Source organism: Astyanax mexicanus, chromosome 17, assembly GCF_023375975.1.
Source record: "Astyanax mexicanus isolate ESR-SI-001 chromosome 17, AstMex3_surface, whole genome shotgun sequence".
In the NCBI taxonomy this organism is placed as follows: Eukaryota; Metazoa; Chordata; class Actinopteri; order Characiformes; family Acestrorhamphidae; genus Astyanax; species Astyanax mexicanus.
The window spans coordinates 10,062,571-10,080,045 of NC_064424.1; the positions used below are offsets into that span (position 1 = coordinate 10,062,571).

Sequence of the window (17,475 nt, forward strand, 5' to 3'; positions counted from 1 at the left end):
AGAGCTTGCTGGTTACTGCTGGTTATCTTATTCTGTCTTCCCTTCTTCTCTTATAAATGACTTCCACATTTTTTTTTACAGGTACATTTATGACCCAAGTAAGAACCAGTATTAAAGAAACATCAGACCATTCATATACACTTTAAAAGCGTACTATTATTTTAAAGTGGTGCTGAATAATGCACTAAATTTCACCAGATGTTCAAACATCCCCAACCCAAGTATAATAAAAAGTGGTCAACTGTTCTCCGATGATTGACAGTTCATTAAGTCCTGGGCAGAGAGGCTTATGGGAAGTTGGAGGAGTAGTAGAGGGTGATGAGTTCACCTCACGGCCGCCTCTAATTGCGGCTGCGTCTGAGCCGGGGCGAGCGGCCCGTGGGCTTTGTTAACAGCAGGAAGTGCTCTCATAATCACATCTCATAGCACACAGTGTCACTGCTGCTCTACTTGCACAAGCACCCCGTAGGGCTTCTTTAAGAGGCCCTAAAAAAAGAGTAATGCTTTCTGGAAGTAAGGAAAAGAAATGGAGATGTGTGTGGCCTTGTGGGTGGCACTTAGAGAGTCTGCTGAAAAATGAGTCCCAACACTTCCTGCACTAAACTTAAATTTAACAGCCGTATGCTGTGTGAGGACGAGTACAGCCAGCAAATATTCTGCAAATTAAGTGTTACTATCTAAAGGCATTTTACATGTAATTGGTAATTACTGATCATTAGTTGGGAATGGGTTGAAAGTGTCTCAAGCTGAGACTTAGAATGCATTCCAGTTGTGCACTACATACAAATAATACCGTAAGATACACTACCAGTCATAAGTTTGAACTACACGCATTCATTCATTCAGTGTTTTTCTTAAATTCTTTATGTAATTTATTTTCTACATTGTAGATTATTATTATTATTATTATTAAAAAATTAAGGGACACACAAAAAAAGTGTTAGTCCTCCACATTAATCCCCTGAACTAAACCTGTTGAACTGAGATGGTGATTTAAGGTGATTTGGGATGAGCTGGAGCTTCACAGCGTGAAGGAAAAGCAGCAACTATTCTTCAGCACCTTCAGGAACTCCTTTAAGATACTGAGAAAACTATTCTAGGTGACTCTCCCTCATGAAGACACTGAGATTAAAATACCAAGAGTGTACAGATGAGGGCGCAGAGTGCGCACAGCGCTCATGCATGGAGAAAATAGGATTGGGCGGCTGCCTTTTGACTGTTGTCAGGGTTTTAAGCAATCAGTAGCGCACCTGTATTTCCTGCTGCCAAGATAGAAACACGCCGGATACTTACCTGAACACACCTCACTTCCAGACTATGACACCCATTTCTGTAAATATATTCCTAAGCTCAAACTCTATTTTAACAGCAGGGGCAGATGGTGTGAAAATAGACTGTTGAGAGGGTGTAAGATAGCAACAAGCATTGTGACACACTATGCGTAGGGGGTAATATAGGGCCCATTGAATAAGAGAAGCTCTGTCCAAACTTTTGACTGGTATTGTATATGTTTTGCATTGCATTGTGGGATAATAGTGTCCATTCATCTCTAATACTTTTCAAAAACAAATGGTTCTTAGTATGTATAGTGGATATTTGAGTATACTCAGCTTTTACACTTTTAGTTAGTATTAGTTTTAGTAATTAGTAGAACACAATTGGGACGTACTCCCTTGACAGGGTCACAAAAATGTAATTATTACATAATCTAATGGACTGAGATTTCAAAATAATATTGTAGTCTGGCCTCGCTTCAACTCTCACGATTCATGATTCATCTCCTTGCCATGAGCATGCTGGCCAGTTTTGGACATATATGGGTTATCAGTGACAGTATGTTTCTTAGAGTTAAATATTGTTAAAGATCTGGAATAAATATTCTATATATTCTCATTTCTCATGCAGAGATCCGGGAGGCGTTCCGGGTGCTGGACAGGGATGGGAACGGTTTCATCTCCAAGCAGGAGCTGGGCATGGCTATGCGTTCGCTGGGCTACATGCCCAGTGAGGTGGAGCTGGCCATCATTATGCAGAGGCTGGACATGGACGGTGAATTTCTCTCTTTCTTTTTCTCTCTCTAATCCTTTTTCAAACTCTCTCTCTTCTGTTTCTCTGAGGCCCTCCCACTCTCTTTTCTATCCTCGCACAAACACACACACATACACACACACACACACACACACACACACACACAGAGGCTTTTATCAGTACCAGTACTGTTACTGGCCTGCTCTGCTATAATACACACATTCAGTATATTCACTTCAGCCAATACTTCCCTCTGATCTGTGTTCGCTCACAGTACGCTACGGACTACATTTATCGTATTAATATCTCAGCGGAAGTCTTGAGACTACTGAGCTACAAATATAGCAGGAAGTATGACCCTTTTGGGTGTCTTTTTACACATTTTGGTTAAATCATACTGCATGTTCTACAACGTGCTTTAGCAGCCAGACCGTGTCTGCCCACAAAATGTGCTGGAAATCCATTAGAAAGCCATTATGCAACTGTTGAAACATAGTTTAATATAATCCTCTCAGAAGTCTAGAGATATTTAACATAATAACATCATTACTGAGCCAAATGCTACAATTACGCTAATTGTTTATTACGCTAAGATAATACATTTTTCTTTCCAAAAGGGCAAGAGCGCCGCAACAATTCATTTTTTTAAACCACATTATTTAAACAAATATCTTCTTTTTAATCTTTAAACACACTAGTTCAGCTACAACGTACCTGACAGTGGTGTGCAGTGAAGCCCTTCCAACCCTTTAAAGAAGGGGGGACAATAGGTGCAGGTGCATGTAAATCATTACATAATATTTAATAAGGAAATATATATATTATAGTTATTGTAAATTATAATTGTAAATTGTAAGCATATATTTCATGAATTAACTAAAATAAAAAAACAGCAACTAATTCAAAGCATAAGTCTGCGTTTTTCAGTTGCTATAAGACTCATATCTGACTGACAGCGGTGCTAACCAATCAAAACTGCTTTTTAAAATGGCTTCTGCGTGCCCCTTTACTGAATTTGTGAAGGGTGTGGTAATGAGGCTATTAGCATAGTCGTAAGATCTAACCAATTAATCTAACCAATCAGATTCATGATTTTCACTACAGGGCGGGGCCATGGCTGTCTAACCTCTTCTCAGCGTTCTGATAAAGGGGCTACGCATTGGTTAGTCGCAAATCAGCGAACTATCATAGAACTGCGACCGCAAATAAGGCAGGTATTGTGTCGTATCTAATTAAAAAGCTTTTTTCAGTATGCACATCAATGTGAAACTAACTCACAATTATAGACCGTCTGACTGGTGAGTTTTAGTGTGTACTTAATGTTTTGGCTGCTCTGACATACTGTAGGCATATAAATGAGTGATAAATATTAAATCTTTGTTGAATGGCTTTACTACTTGTAGGAAAATTAAGCATTGATTGTTGTGGTCTATTGTGATCTTATTGTGTATTAAGTTCATATAATTAAGTCAAGACAGAGAATATGTAGTTATTGTAATATTCATCTATGTGTAGGTGGACGGGGGTGGGGGTGGGGTGTTGCAGAAGGGATACCCACTATATTAACTGAACACCACTGGTACCAGATTGCCTTTTCAGTTTGCATGGACAATACTAGCCAGATGCTGCCAGTCACAATCATTACCAACCATACATAAAAACAAACACAACATTCTGGATCGAGGAATATTAAATGCCCACACAACTTCATAACTTCAGAATTGGAATGTCCCATCCATCTAACCACCACTGTTATATCTAGCCTTATTCTGTTCTTATTCTTATGTCTCCTCACTATTAGCCAGAGGTGGAAAAAGTACTGAAAAATTGTAATTGAGTAAAAGTACCTTTACTTTGCTAAAATTGTACTCAAGTAAAAGTAAAAAATACCCATCTAAAAATATACTTGAGTAAAAGTAAAAAAGTACTCAATATAAAATGTACTTTGAGTAAAAGTTACATAGTTACTTTTAATTATTTGATGTAAAAAACTAAAAACAAATCATAAATTAAATCTTTTTTAATGAACTATTATTCCACATAATAATTTGGACCTTTCAGGCAGTATTTGTTCAGACCACCCCATAAAACATTAAAAAAAAAGTGGTATAGGTTTCTATGATCCATTTTTTTCTTTACTGTTAAATATTTATGGTAATATAAGTGACTTAAAACTGTATTTTTATAGTTTTACAGTTCATTATTATTTTTTAACTTGCAATTGCTATGTTTAACTGCTATTTACATGCTTTCTCATGTTTGATGTGGAAGTTTTGAAAGCTGACAGCTCTGTCTGGCGGGGCACATTTTGTATTGCATTAGGCCATTATTGCCTCGTTATTCCATGCACGAGCATCCGTGTCAATTTTTATTTTTTTTATTCAGACAATTGTTTTTTCCCCCAGCATTTTATTTTTTACTTAGTAACGGGGAGTTTTCCAATGTAGCAAAGTAAATTACAAGTCAAAATGTACTTGAGTAAAAGTAAAATTACCTATTTTAAAAACTACTTTAAAAATTACAAATTACTCACAAAAACTACTTTAAAAAAATCTACTTAATTACAATAACTTGTAATTCATTACTTTCCACCTCTGCTATTAACACTGTGGCCTTGGACGAGGACAGTTCAGTACAAGTATCTGTTCAATTCTACAGGTTAACACTCATTTTAAACATGATTGCTTGCAGCTGCATTCATTATCATTATCAGCAGCACTTGCCAAGGTCAACTCCGGAAGACCTGAGAAAGTGTGTATCGAGCTCCTGGCTTTAACAAGGGCAGATCAATGTGGACACCATGAATGGAAAGTGCATTGATTCGTCTTGTCACTCAATAAAGCAGGTGATCATTCTTGACAGCAGAGATGGATGGTGGTTTCGGCACACTGCACACTGCCCAGCTGCTGTGTTAGAACATGGGACAGAAAGAAAGCAGCCTGGAAGACACTAAAATAGACCACAGGATATGCTGTTTATTACTAGCACACACTGGAAGTGCGTAAAAGATTAAGATGTAAAAAACATCTTAAATCCTAAATCTAAAAGAGTCGTTTTCTCAGACACTTTTGGTGCAGTTTGGTTCAGCAGGTGTGAAAACAGTGAGGACTAAAAACTAAAACGACTGCACCGGGACCCGTGAAAGGAGGTGGTCCCAGTCCGATCTCAAACAGACTCTGGAGACGTTTGATTGTGGCCAGAATGTGATCCGACCTGAATTTGAACCAACTATTAAATATACTCCTCATGTAAAAGCTTAACAGCTGTTCAGGTGCAGTTTAACCTGATTTATTACTAGAGCTATTAGGTAATTCCATCTCTGCTGCTACACCTTGTTAAACTGCACTTAAATATCTACCGGAACACAGGAACTTCTTCCTGTATTTACTATCATCATAGAAACTATCATCATCATCATCATCATCATCATCATCATCATCATTTATTCACATATCTATTTAAACAAAATGTATAATTTTTATTTTATTTTTTTTTAATTAATTTTAATTTTATAATGTTTAATGTTTTATGACATTTAAGTAATGGGAAAAGGGACACCCTAGGAAGCTAAAGAGCTTTTAAGCGGGGCCTATGAGCCAATAAGCAGAGTAGTTCGCTGTGACATTATTTTGTTGCCGTTGTGTTTTGTTTCACCTGTATAAAACCAAACCAACGGGGGGAAACACTTTTGAGACTTCTAAAGGTATGAGATTAATACACAGAAAATACATAAACATATCTTCTACACCAATTTTAGGTTATTTATATGGCCAAAGCCAAGAATCATTTAAGAACCTTCATTTTAGTGCATTTTATACACAAAATCACATTAAATCACAGTAAAACCAACAAAAAAGCTAATATTGTTTAGATCCCCTTCCTGCCATCAGAAACTCATCTCATCCGTGTTCTGTTGTATCTAGATCAGAGATATTAGGAGACGTGCTAGTAAATCCTGTGAAAGTTCTGAGGTGGAATCTGCATTTATTGCATCACTGCCTTAATTTCACCTGTCATTGAATGTTTCTTTAAAGTTATACTGATTTTACTGTGTTGTGGTGGTCTGCTGTAATTCATAATGTAGTGTATCTCAAATACACTTTCCAAATCATAAGAATTTCACCATTAAAATGTCTTTAAAATATTAATCTTTAAAAATATATAAATATCTGCTCTCTCTTGTAAATGTTTCTGGATTCTGCTCATGCAGTCGTGGTGTCAAATTCAGATGTAGCAGAAGTAATAAGTATTCAGTGAAGGCAGGGAGAGGACTGGAGGTTACACTGAGGTTTTGGTGAGGACCTTCTAGTGCAGAAATTGTTATATCTGGTTGATTTTATTAGGTTCGGCTGTCAGTCAGAGGTTGGGTTTTTTCTTTAGGCCTTACCCAAGGCAAGTTCATCCTGGAGCCATGACTCTTCCTCTGGAAGTACAGGACTGAGAGGATAAGCGATTGGCTGGTTGGAAAGTGTTTAACCTTAAAGAGTAAAGTTCAGTTTCCAAGACATTGATTAAACTAAATTATTGACTACATTTCCTTTTCAGTGAGGAATCAGCTTTTTTTAGAGCTATGAAGTCCTAGAGTAGGTGTAATCCTTGTACAGAAAATCTATCTGAAAGATCTGTATGTGGACCCATTCTTCAGTTCCTAAAGAGTGTACACAATTTCACTTTTAAATTTAAAAATGACATTTTTTTTTTTACTGGCTCCCTGAGCAACTGCAGTGCTGCTAATGGCACTGAGACAGTAGCTACTGCGAACATGGAGTTATCAGGAAGGCAACTTTTGTCTTTTTCTGCTTATTCATGCATAATTAGAAATAGAAATAGCTGGCAAGCTAAAAGAGTTCAGCAGAGTCCTCACTAAAATTGCCAAGTTCATCCACACAACAATGCATATTTTTAATAATTTTATTTCCCATTTTCTTCCCATTTTCTCCCAATTTACACGGCCAATTACCCAACCCAGTCATTAGGACCCCCCCTATCACTAGGAGGGTGTACATCAGCACATGTGAAGTCAGCCACCGCCTCTTTTGAACTGCTGCTGATGTAACATTGCCAAATAACATCACAGTGCACTCTGAAGAAAGCGCATCGACTCAGTTTTCGATACATCAGCTCACAGATGCCTTATTCTGATTGGCATCACCCTTTGGAGTGATGTGGGGGGAGAGAGCACCATCTACCCACCCAAAGAGAGTACGGTCAATTGTGCTCTCTCGGGGCTCCGGCAGCCGATGGCAAGCTACATAAACAGGACTTGAACCAGTGATGAACAATGCATATTTTAATTAATGGGTTGTGGTTGTGTATTGGGAACTGCACATTTTTTATCTGATTTATTTTCTACTTCCTATTGATCCTATAGTTTTTCAATCTGATTGTGTGATAAAGGCACACATTTGTACACAGATTTTTGATTGGTCACGCAGTTTTCCTATAAAAATTGGTAAAAATCAATGTTTCTATAACAAAAATGTCTTTTTTTTTTCTCATTAAGAATGAATCGAGTGCAACCGTGCCTCCCTATCCACTGTACCTCTGCTCAATCAATACACACTATTTCAGATGTTATATTTCAAAACAGGCTCCCAAGAACAGATTCACTGTTGTTTTGACCCATAATCTTTTATTTTTCATTTTCTTTTTACTCTTGTTGCTTAATAATTATAATTGTCTCACATTAATTATTGCACTTACCCAATTCTAATGTCTTCTTTTTTATAACAATCACCAAACTGTTATAATTTACAGTAATTTAATTACCAACACCTGCTATCTACACCTTAAAAGCAACGCCAACCAGCCACTCGGTGCTGGATCTTTGATGCTATCAGAGCGAATCTATGCCGGTTTCTTGAGCGAGCCTCGGCTCTTTCTTTTCCTCCCTGCTCTATCTATGGCAACAGCCGGTTTCCTGCCTTTCCCTTTGGAGAGAGCATTGTTCAGCATCGCTGGCGTGCCTCTCCCGCCAAAGTATTTTCTTCTATCCCTTTTTCTTTCGAGTTTGGTGTGGCTGTGTAGAGCAGTAAGGGGCAGCCTCGCTTCCCAGGCGATCCTCGGTTCTCCCTCACTCGCGCTCGGCGCCATTTTGTGTTTGTCCGCCCGTTCTTGGGTTTGTTTTGTTTTACGCCCGTTTCCGGGTTTTGTTTTACGCTCGTTTTTATTCTCCGCCCGTTTTTGTTGCTCCGCCCCTTTCAGCGGCTGTTCTAAAGGGTGATTAAAGCGGCCGCGTCCCAATCCGCTCGCTGGTGCAGTGGTTAGAGCATTGGGCCGTGACCACGGCAGCCCGGGTTCGATCCCCACGTAGGGTGGGGTTAAATTATAAAAATTATACATATATATATATATAGATATATATATACATATAGTTATATAGTATTATTATATATCCTGTTAATATATATACATATATATATATATATATATATATATATAATATAAATATATATATATTTATATATACTACTGATTATTTATTATTACAATTTTTATTTTTTATTTTTTCTTGGGTTTACCTGCTTTGAGATCTGCTGCTCTGCACTTGGGTCCTACAACCTTCTGAGCTGGAGAGCTACTGCTCCCCACCCCATTACTTCATTTTTAATCCCATGTTCTTCCCATTCCCTCCCATTCATTATTTTGTTCATGGCTAATGCCAATGCCTAGAGGCTAATGCCAATTTGCCTGACAGCCAGCAAACCTCATGTACACCTTTAGGGCAGGTCCCCAAGCTGCAAACCCACAGCCATTCTGATCTGCACTCGTCTGTTTATCATTTTTTAATCCCTTGTTCCACCCTTTATTTAGCTGCATAACCATTCGTCATTTTCTTTAGGATATGTACTTTTTCTAGCTATTTGTATGTGTATACAGTTTCAAGAAAAAGTATGTGAACCATTTGGGATTACTTACCTTTCTGCATAAATTGGTCATTAAATGTGTTCTGATTTTCATCTATGGCATGGCAATAGACAAACACAGTCTGATTAAACTAATACCACACACAAAAAAGAGTCAGCCAACCTGGAGTCTAATCAATAAGATGAGATTGGATGTGTTGGTTTAATCTTCCCTGCCCTATAAAAAACACACATCAGTTTTGAGTTTGCTGTTCTTAAGAAGCATTGCTTGATGTGAATCATGCCTTGCACAAAAGAGCTTTCAGAAGACCCACGTGCAAGAATTGTTGACTTGCATGAAGCTGGAAAGGGTTACAAAAGCATCTCTAAAAGCCTTGATGTGCCTCATATGTCCACGATAAGACAGACGGTCTACAAAAGGAGAAAGTTCAGCACTGTTGCTACTCTTCCTAGGTGTGGTCGTCTTGTAAAGATGACTGCAAGAGCACAGCACAGAATGATCAATGAGGTGAGGAAGAATCCTAGAGTGTCAGCTGAAGACTTAAAGAAATCTCTGGCATGTGCATCTACAGTAAGGAAAACATCAAACAAGAATTTCAGAGCTCTTGGGAGGACACTACAAAGGAAGCCACTGATGTCCAAAACAAAACATTACTGCACTTTTGAAGTTTGCAAAAGAGCACATGGATGTTCCACAGCAGCACTGGCAAAATATACTGTGGACAGTAGGGGTGTGACGAGACCCTCTCGAGATTAAAACATGACAATATTTCTCATCAAGCTTAAACCTGTCGCGTGAAAAAAAAACAGTAAGTGAGCTCCGTGGTACAGTTAAAAAGCTCCGCGCGACAGTAGGTGAGCTCCGTGGTACAGTTAAAAAGCTCTGCGCGACAGTAGCTGAGCTCCGCGGTACAGTTAAAAAGCTTATTTTAAAAAATGTTTTGTCTCTGTTTGCACTTAAGCATAGTCTTAATATGACTGGTTATGGTTATGCATAGTTAAATTACAAGAGATTTAGGAGAAAAAAACACAAACCATAGGCTTAATATGGCTGGTTGTAGTTTGCACTTATTGTTTGCACTATATAAGACCTAGAAAAGTTTTATTTTTATTTTTTATTCTTATTTCTATTTCTTATAGAATCAATGTGAGAGAGAAACCAGTCTGTTAAGAGTGCGTTATATGATTTTGTCAAATAAAACTCTAGATTTTTAGCCATGTTTCATTTTTGAAGTTTTCTTTAAAATTTTATTTTTAAATCTCGTCTCGTTCTCGTGAACCCAGTATTGTGTCTTGTCTCATCTCAGGATATTAGTGTCTCGTCACACCCATAGCGGACAGATGAAACTTTCATGTCCTCCTGACTGTTGTGCAGAACTGATCTGTAACTTCAGGAAACGTTTGGTTTAGGTTTTTGCTGCCAAAGGTGGGTCAACCAGTTATTAGATCCAAAGGTTCTTGGATACTTTTTCCTCCTCACTGTGAATGTTAACATGTTGTGTTCAATAAAACCATGCAAACATATAATTTTTGTGTGGTATTAGTTTAAGCAGACTGTGTTTGTCTATTGATGTGCTGTAGATGAAGATCAGAACACATTTAATGACCAATTTATGCAGAAATCCAAGTAATCCCAAAGGCCTCACATACTTTTCCTTGCAACTGTATGTGTGTAAATGTGAACAACCCTCTTAAAGCTTAGAGAAGCTTCATATACGGATAAAGTTCTACACTAGAAGTGTGTGGTAAACACTGGGTTCAAGGGTTTGATGGGATCGTGATGTGCGTCTGTATGCTGGAGTCTGAAATAACAAGCTGTATTAAGGAGAAAACCGTTGTGGTGTCAGAGTTGTGCTGAAATATTAAAAGCCACGTGAAAGATGCTTTTAGGTTATACAACACTCTCTGTAGCAAACAACCGTCTCGAAAGAACGAAGCGTGTGAAACGTGTGGATTTCTGAGGTTTTTAAATACTCATCTACAGCCTAAACCATCAGAATAAAACCCTTTAACATTATTTACCAGGGTTCATCACAATGCTCCCTCTACACTGCAGGTGATGGACAGGTGGACTTTGATGAGTTCATGACAATACTGGGACCTAAGCTTCTATCAAACGAGACCAGAGAAGGCTTCCTGGGCAGCACTATAGACAGCATCTTCTGGCAGGTGAGGATAAATCAACTCTTTTTTTTTTCTTATTTCCTTTCCTGCCTTCTGTTCTTCTCTCCCTCCCTCCTACCTTTCTTGTTTAGGCTTTAGTCTCTTTTCATCTTTTCTCATCCATGTTTTCATGTCCTTCTGGTCTTCTCTACTTTTCTTCTTTCCTTTTTGTCTGCTTCTCACTTCTCCACTTCACTCTTCTCTTCTATTCTATTCTATACTATTCTACTTTTTTCTCAAAACACATATCTGGGCCAATTCAATTGAATTAATCTTATTTTTTTATCTTTTCTTCTTGAATCTAATAACGTGTATTTACCTATTCTAAACATGTACTTGGCAAACTCAAGCAGCTTTACTTAATTTTTTACAAAGTTTCTAAGCTAAAGATGGTTACAAAACTCATGTGAAAAAGTCTTTATTTTAAAGAAATGGTTGACTGCATGTTCAAATAATTGATATTTATGACAAATAATCACTCCTGTTTCTGGCAGTAACTCCTGTTACTGAGACTCACTCCTGTTACTGACTTTCATTCATGTTACTTTTTATGTTTTGAGTAACAGGAATGAGTTTTTAGCAAAGACTTAGCAAAAACATGAAAAATTGCTAAATGACAGCTATGCTAATAGCATGAGGACACTGAGCACATTCTAGTGGTTTTCCCAAAATTTGTATTTTATAAATTAACAAATGAGATCTAAGAATTAATTTAGGAGTGTTGAGATTCCTCCTCAGTCATAGTTACAATAAGATCAAATTTACAGATAAAAAAAATAAGCTAATTAATTTTGGTCTTCCCATGCTCTTTAGAAGAACCAACTGATGTCACTTCCTGTTGTAGGTGTCACTTGTAGAATGTTCCAGATGTTTTAGATGGGGTAATGTGTTACGGTAACAGGACTAAGTAAAGCCCAGGGGAACAGCTGGAATATGTATTTTAACTAAAATATAATGAATTTATTATGAAAAATATATTGTCGCAAATGTCTCACCATCAGTGTGTAGTCGGTTCCTCAAGACTACATTCCCTCAGATATTTAGCTTTACATTATATAATGGTAGACTGCCTGCTAAAACATTATATATGTATAGAATTAAATATAAAAGTTGCCATTTTTGTTTTACTTAATGTGACTCTGGGGCATCTAAGTACGGCAGTGTTCACTCAACTTGCATTACTGCAAGATTATATCAGTTTATTAGCAGTTTAGTGAATGTAATGTTGGTTTTACATAATATTGTTAAGTTGGTTTTATAAAAGTTGGTTAAGAAAGGTGAATTTAAATATGTCAAGTTAATTTAACCTGTTGTCAGTTATCTGAACATAATTCCATGACACTGCATTTAATTAAAATGATTTGACAAGATTTTTACACTCCCACTACACCTTTAATACCTTTCTTCTCTTCTTGTTCCATACATTACATCCCTTCCATCTTAACCTTGACCCTTTATTCATTCTGTCCTATGTTTTCTCATCCCCTCCTCTCTCATCATTGTATCCTTCTCCTTTTTATCATCCTCTGCCTCTCCCTCCTTTTCTGCCTCTTCCTTTATTGGGGCATGCCTTTGCATTCTGGGCACGTGGAGGAGATCACTCCTCCCTAAAAGCCTGTTTTCTCCGGATTATGGCACACCCTCTGGCCCTGCTACCTGCCGCCGCCGTCTCGTGATGGCCAGCCAAACGGATTCTTCTCCTGACTGTGGGCTTCAAAGTGAGAGAGGCCTTGACAGAGTGCACCATTACAGAGTAGAAAGAAGTTCATCTAGATATAGATTGTCTGTTTCAATGCCAAGAATTCTTTAGAGTGAGCTTCAATGGTTTGAGGAAGGCGTATTAATTGAGTGTGTGTTGTTACTTAAAAGGAAAGCACACTGCATTTTAAATAGGATTCAGCTGTAGCTTCTAAATCTGGGTTTGGATTTCAGGTTGGCTTTGATCAGTGGTCTATTTTTTTGTGATTAAAGGCAATAGTTTCCCTCCTCTAGATTTGCATTCACAAAGACTCCATAGTAGTTTTAATCTAGTCATTATTATTATTATTGTTGTGGCAGCTATCCCACCGCTACTAGAGCTTAGATTCTCTGCCCGAACCCGACCGGAGTCCGGATCAGGCTTCGGGTCAGGCCGAGATTTCCCACCTCATTCCTCGGGCCGGGTCGGGTCGGGTCGGGCTCCAGAAAATAGTCTGAGATGTAGGCATCTGTTTTTTAGTTATATTTTTATTTTATATAAAGCTCTAGCATGATAATCACAATGTAGCTAAGTAACCAATTATTATCGTTAACGAAAACGAACGAAATAACGAAAACTGAAAGTGAAAAAACTATTTTGTTATCTGAAACTAATAAAAACAGTAATGAAAGGAAAAAACAAAACTAACTGGAACTGTGTTGTGTGTTTATAAAACTAACGGTAACTCTTTACTTGGATGGTCCATTTGATGGCCTCTTTGTTGCTCAACTGACATTCAACTAACATTCAACTACATGTCTATTAAATGCAAATGAACTAAAAGGTGAAAGTAAATAATTCTCTATTGAATGTAACCCTACATTCAACTCTAATTAAAACGCTTATCTTAATATTTTAGGATTGGGTTTAGGGTTAGATTTTATGTTTAGGTTTAGGTTAGGGTAAGGGTTAGGTGTAGGGTTTGATTTTATGGTTGATTTAGGGTTAAGGTTAGGGATAGGTGTAGCCATTTACATTCAACATAGGGTTAAGTTAAATTTAATGGACATTCAATTCAGTGTTAGTTGAATGTCAGTTGAGCATCAACAAGGCCATAAAATGGACCATCCAAGTAAAGTGTTACCAAACTAACTAAAACAAATTGAAATTACTGATAGAATACCCTTCGTTTTCATGTCTGTGAATTTATCAATAAGCGCTGTTTCCACTCAAGCAGTTTTACTGCGCGCGGTGTTGTGCCACACGTGCACGCGAAGCTGGATTCTGCGGGGAGTCAGATTCGGCACAACAGCTGCAGCGCGAGGCACCTTGCGCTATCCGCGAAATAACAACAGAAAACCCTGAGCATGAGGGAGAAAAAGCAGGTGTTCTGTAATAAAACAGGAGATACAGTGGAATAAACACCACACAACTATAAGTACCTGTGAGTAGCTCATACACCTGAACACCCCACATGGAAGGATGAACTGATAAATCTCTTCTTCTCTCTTTTTCTCTCTCTTTCTCTCTCTCTCTCTCTCTTACTTATTCATAGTTAATAATTTAGGTAAAAATGAGTGAAACCTGTAAAGTTTATTGAGTTTTTGAGTGTTTCTCAGATTGAGCTCTCTGATGTGATGTGTAAAAACTAATAAAAACTAGCAAACCCACTATAAAAACGAATTAATATAATAATACTATTATAACCTTGTAAGTCACAAGTTAAACTGTTTAAAGAAAGTTGCACCAGTTAGAATGTTATAATCACGCAGCTCCTGCAGAAAGTGCACGGGACGGGCCGGGTCGGGTCGGATTTTTTGGGCCCGATCTAAGCTCTAACTGCTACAACTTATTTTACATCACACGTTATTAGGACCATTATATTAAAACTGGGTAGAGCTTTCTTTTGCTCTGAAAAAAACCAGCCTCTCTTCTTCATGGCATAAATTTCACTATACGTTAAAAACATTCCTACGTGATTCTGATCCAGATTGACATTATTGCGACCAAGGGTGTGCCATATCGTATCGTACGTGATAATATTGTCAAGATTTTTTATATTGTGAACGATATTATACCCTAAAATATCGTGCCATATCGCCCACCCCTAATTATCACATCATGGTACGACTTTTTGCTGTTTTTAGCAAAAGAAAAAATCAGTTTGTTCTCATTTCCCATTATATATCTACTAGAGACAGATTATATCTGATTATATCTGATTATTTCTGACCTATCCATTTATATCTCTCCCGGTTCCTACACCAGTGCATGTGTGTATGAAACTTTTACTTGTAAAAATGGAAAAATCACAGGAAAGTCTGTTTAAAACTATTGAGGCAAATGTCTGGTAATTAGGCAGGTGGAGTAGGTCATGTAACTAAAGAGTTATAACCGGTGATAACGGGTGGATAGCCTCATAGCTTCAGCAAGGTCGCAGACACCGTGTGTCTCCAGGGTAATTTAGATGCTCACCCCAGCGCACCTCTAGTGGGACACAATGACTCATGAATGGAAGCGTAATTCTGTGAATATCATCACAACCACTGAGTGGCATACCAATCACCCAGCGGCCACAGCTCACGCACACACACTCTCTCTCTCTCTCACACACACACCAACACTCTTACACAAACACACAGCATCTTTTATTGCTGCTTAAGCTCCCATATGGGTTTAATAACATCAAACTGACAAGTATTATAGGCTTTTTGTGGAAGGAAATATTCCCTGATTAAGATTTTCTCCCTTCAGAATTTACAGCAGAGCTGCGCCTCTGTTGAATGTTAAACCCTGGTGAACCGTCAATTCTAAAAGTTTGGTAATTAAGATATGTCAGTTTATATGATTTGTCGGGAAAGCCAAAGTTAATGCAGGACAATTTGACCTCAAATTATATTGTGATGATTAATTAAACATTTTAACTTGATTACGTTTAATAAGCAATGGACACTGTGTTTTTCTTACAAGCTTCTTTTTTACAATTTACACTTAGTATTTCAGTTCTCCTCCATGTTGCTTCCATGCCTTAGATTGGACGAAGGTGAAGTCACATGATTAAACATGAGGTCACATGTTTCATGTTTTTAAGGGGGCAATACATGAACACACAGGTTTACACTGTGTCTGTAACTTACCCCTAATTATTAGGTGAAAGTGACCAGAGCGGAAATTGCACCCACAACCCCATGCCCCTTGTGCTGTGTACTAGAGACTCAGACTTGATTAAAAGTACAAGTGCTCCATCAAAAAAGTGACTTGAGGTTAAATTTGAGTAGGAGTAGATGTTACAGAGTTCACCACACTTAGGTGGAAGTATTTAAAGAACTGAAAGTAGAAGTACAAGTACAAAAGGCAGAATGGGAGCAGAAAGATCTTCTTATAAGATCAGCTCTATAACTTGATTCACTCAATGATGAGCAGCTTCATCAAACCCGGTGAAAGTAAAGATCATCTACCATTCTGGTTTTAATGATAATGTGGGTTTGGAATGATTTCTATCATTTTATAATTGTAATACGGCGAAGTAGTTCTACTTTGTTACTATATATCTCTGCATATCTACTTCCAGCATTGCAATAGTAATCCTTTTGTATGCAACAAAAGTCACAATAAAATGAGTCAGAAACTATATCTGTGAGGTGATGTTACTAATGCCCGGATCAGACTACACGATTTTAGCCCGGTTTTGACCCAATTTTGTCGGATCCGAATTTCATTGTGACGAGCGACAAAGATCCGTGTAGTGTGACACAGTCAAACATCAGTAATTTGACGTGAGCCGTCGGAGCATCCGAGGGAAAGACTAACATGTTAGAATTTTTTGTATTTTATTGCATAGTTTTATTGCCTAGTTTGACATGCTCCGCGACGTGCTCCCTGACTCTGACCAATATCTGTGGCGCACAGATGTAAACACGGGAAAAGAAAGCAGGACGGTGCTCCTGCAGTTCTCCGGACCAGAGAAACAGATGAATAGTCTAATAATCATCTTATAATCTATTTCATCCATGAGATATTCTGTTTACAGGCACTGAAACCTAAGTAGCTACATCTTTACATTACATTACATTACATTTGGCAGACGCTTTTGTCCAAAGCGACTTACAATAGTGAATTACAAAAGTAATAGAAGTTTAAGGTAAAACATCTTTAGACAGGGCTTAAAGGAGGTCGAAGGGAAATAATGGGATAGAGGAGTGAAGGAGGGGAGGAAGGAAATGAGGTTAGAAGTAGTTGATGTTTTAGAGGTGTTAAGAGAGTTTATTAAAGATAGTGAGAGACGCTCCTGATCTGGTAGTAGAAGGTAGTTAGTTAGAGGTGTTAGGAGAGTAAGTGCTCTTTGAAGAGCTCTGTCTTCAGGAGTTTATTAAAGATAGTGAGAGATGCTCCTGATCTGGTAGTAGAAGGTAGTTACACTGTAAAAAGTGAAGCATGGAGCTGTTCATTCAAGCTAATAAATATGATTGAACACATAGTACAATTATTGACTTTATTGTGAAACTCAACCTTTTTGAATTTTGATGTGTCAATTTTGATTCAGACTAAATTAATTACAATTCTGAAGGAAATAAACCAAATGTTTTGGTTCCACTGAAATCATACTCGAAGAAAAGAGATAAGGATGTAATATTTTTAATTTGAATCAAACATGAATTGCGCATGCGCACTGTGGAGCACGGGAGAAGTTGTAGAGAAGTGCTTCAGAGCACTGAGGGAGAGAGGGAGAAAGTGCCTGAA

The 17,475-nt window shown here is 37.8% G+C and overlaps 1 protein-coding gene across 1 annotated transcript in view; it reads left to right on the forward strand.

The window, feature by feature from the left end:
• Positions 1-17,475, forward strand: part of caln2 (calneuron 2) — a 78,502-nt gene that overhangs the window by 26,735 nt on the left and 34,292 nt on the right. Inside the window, exons 3-4 of the mRNA XM_007254166.4 lie at positions 1,906-2,049; positions 10,951-11,063. Coding sequence (XP_007254228.3) covers positions 1,906-2,049; positions 10,951-11,063 — 257 coding nt within the window. The remainder of the gene's footprint in view (positions 1-1,905; positions 2,050-10,950; positions 11,064-17,475) is intronic.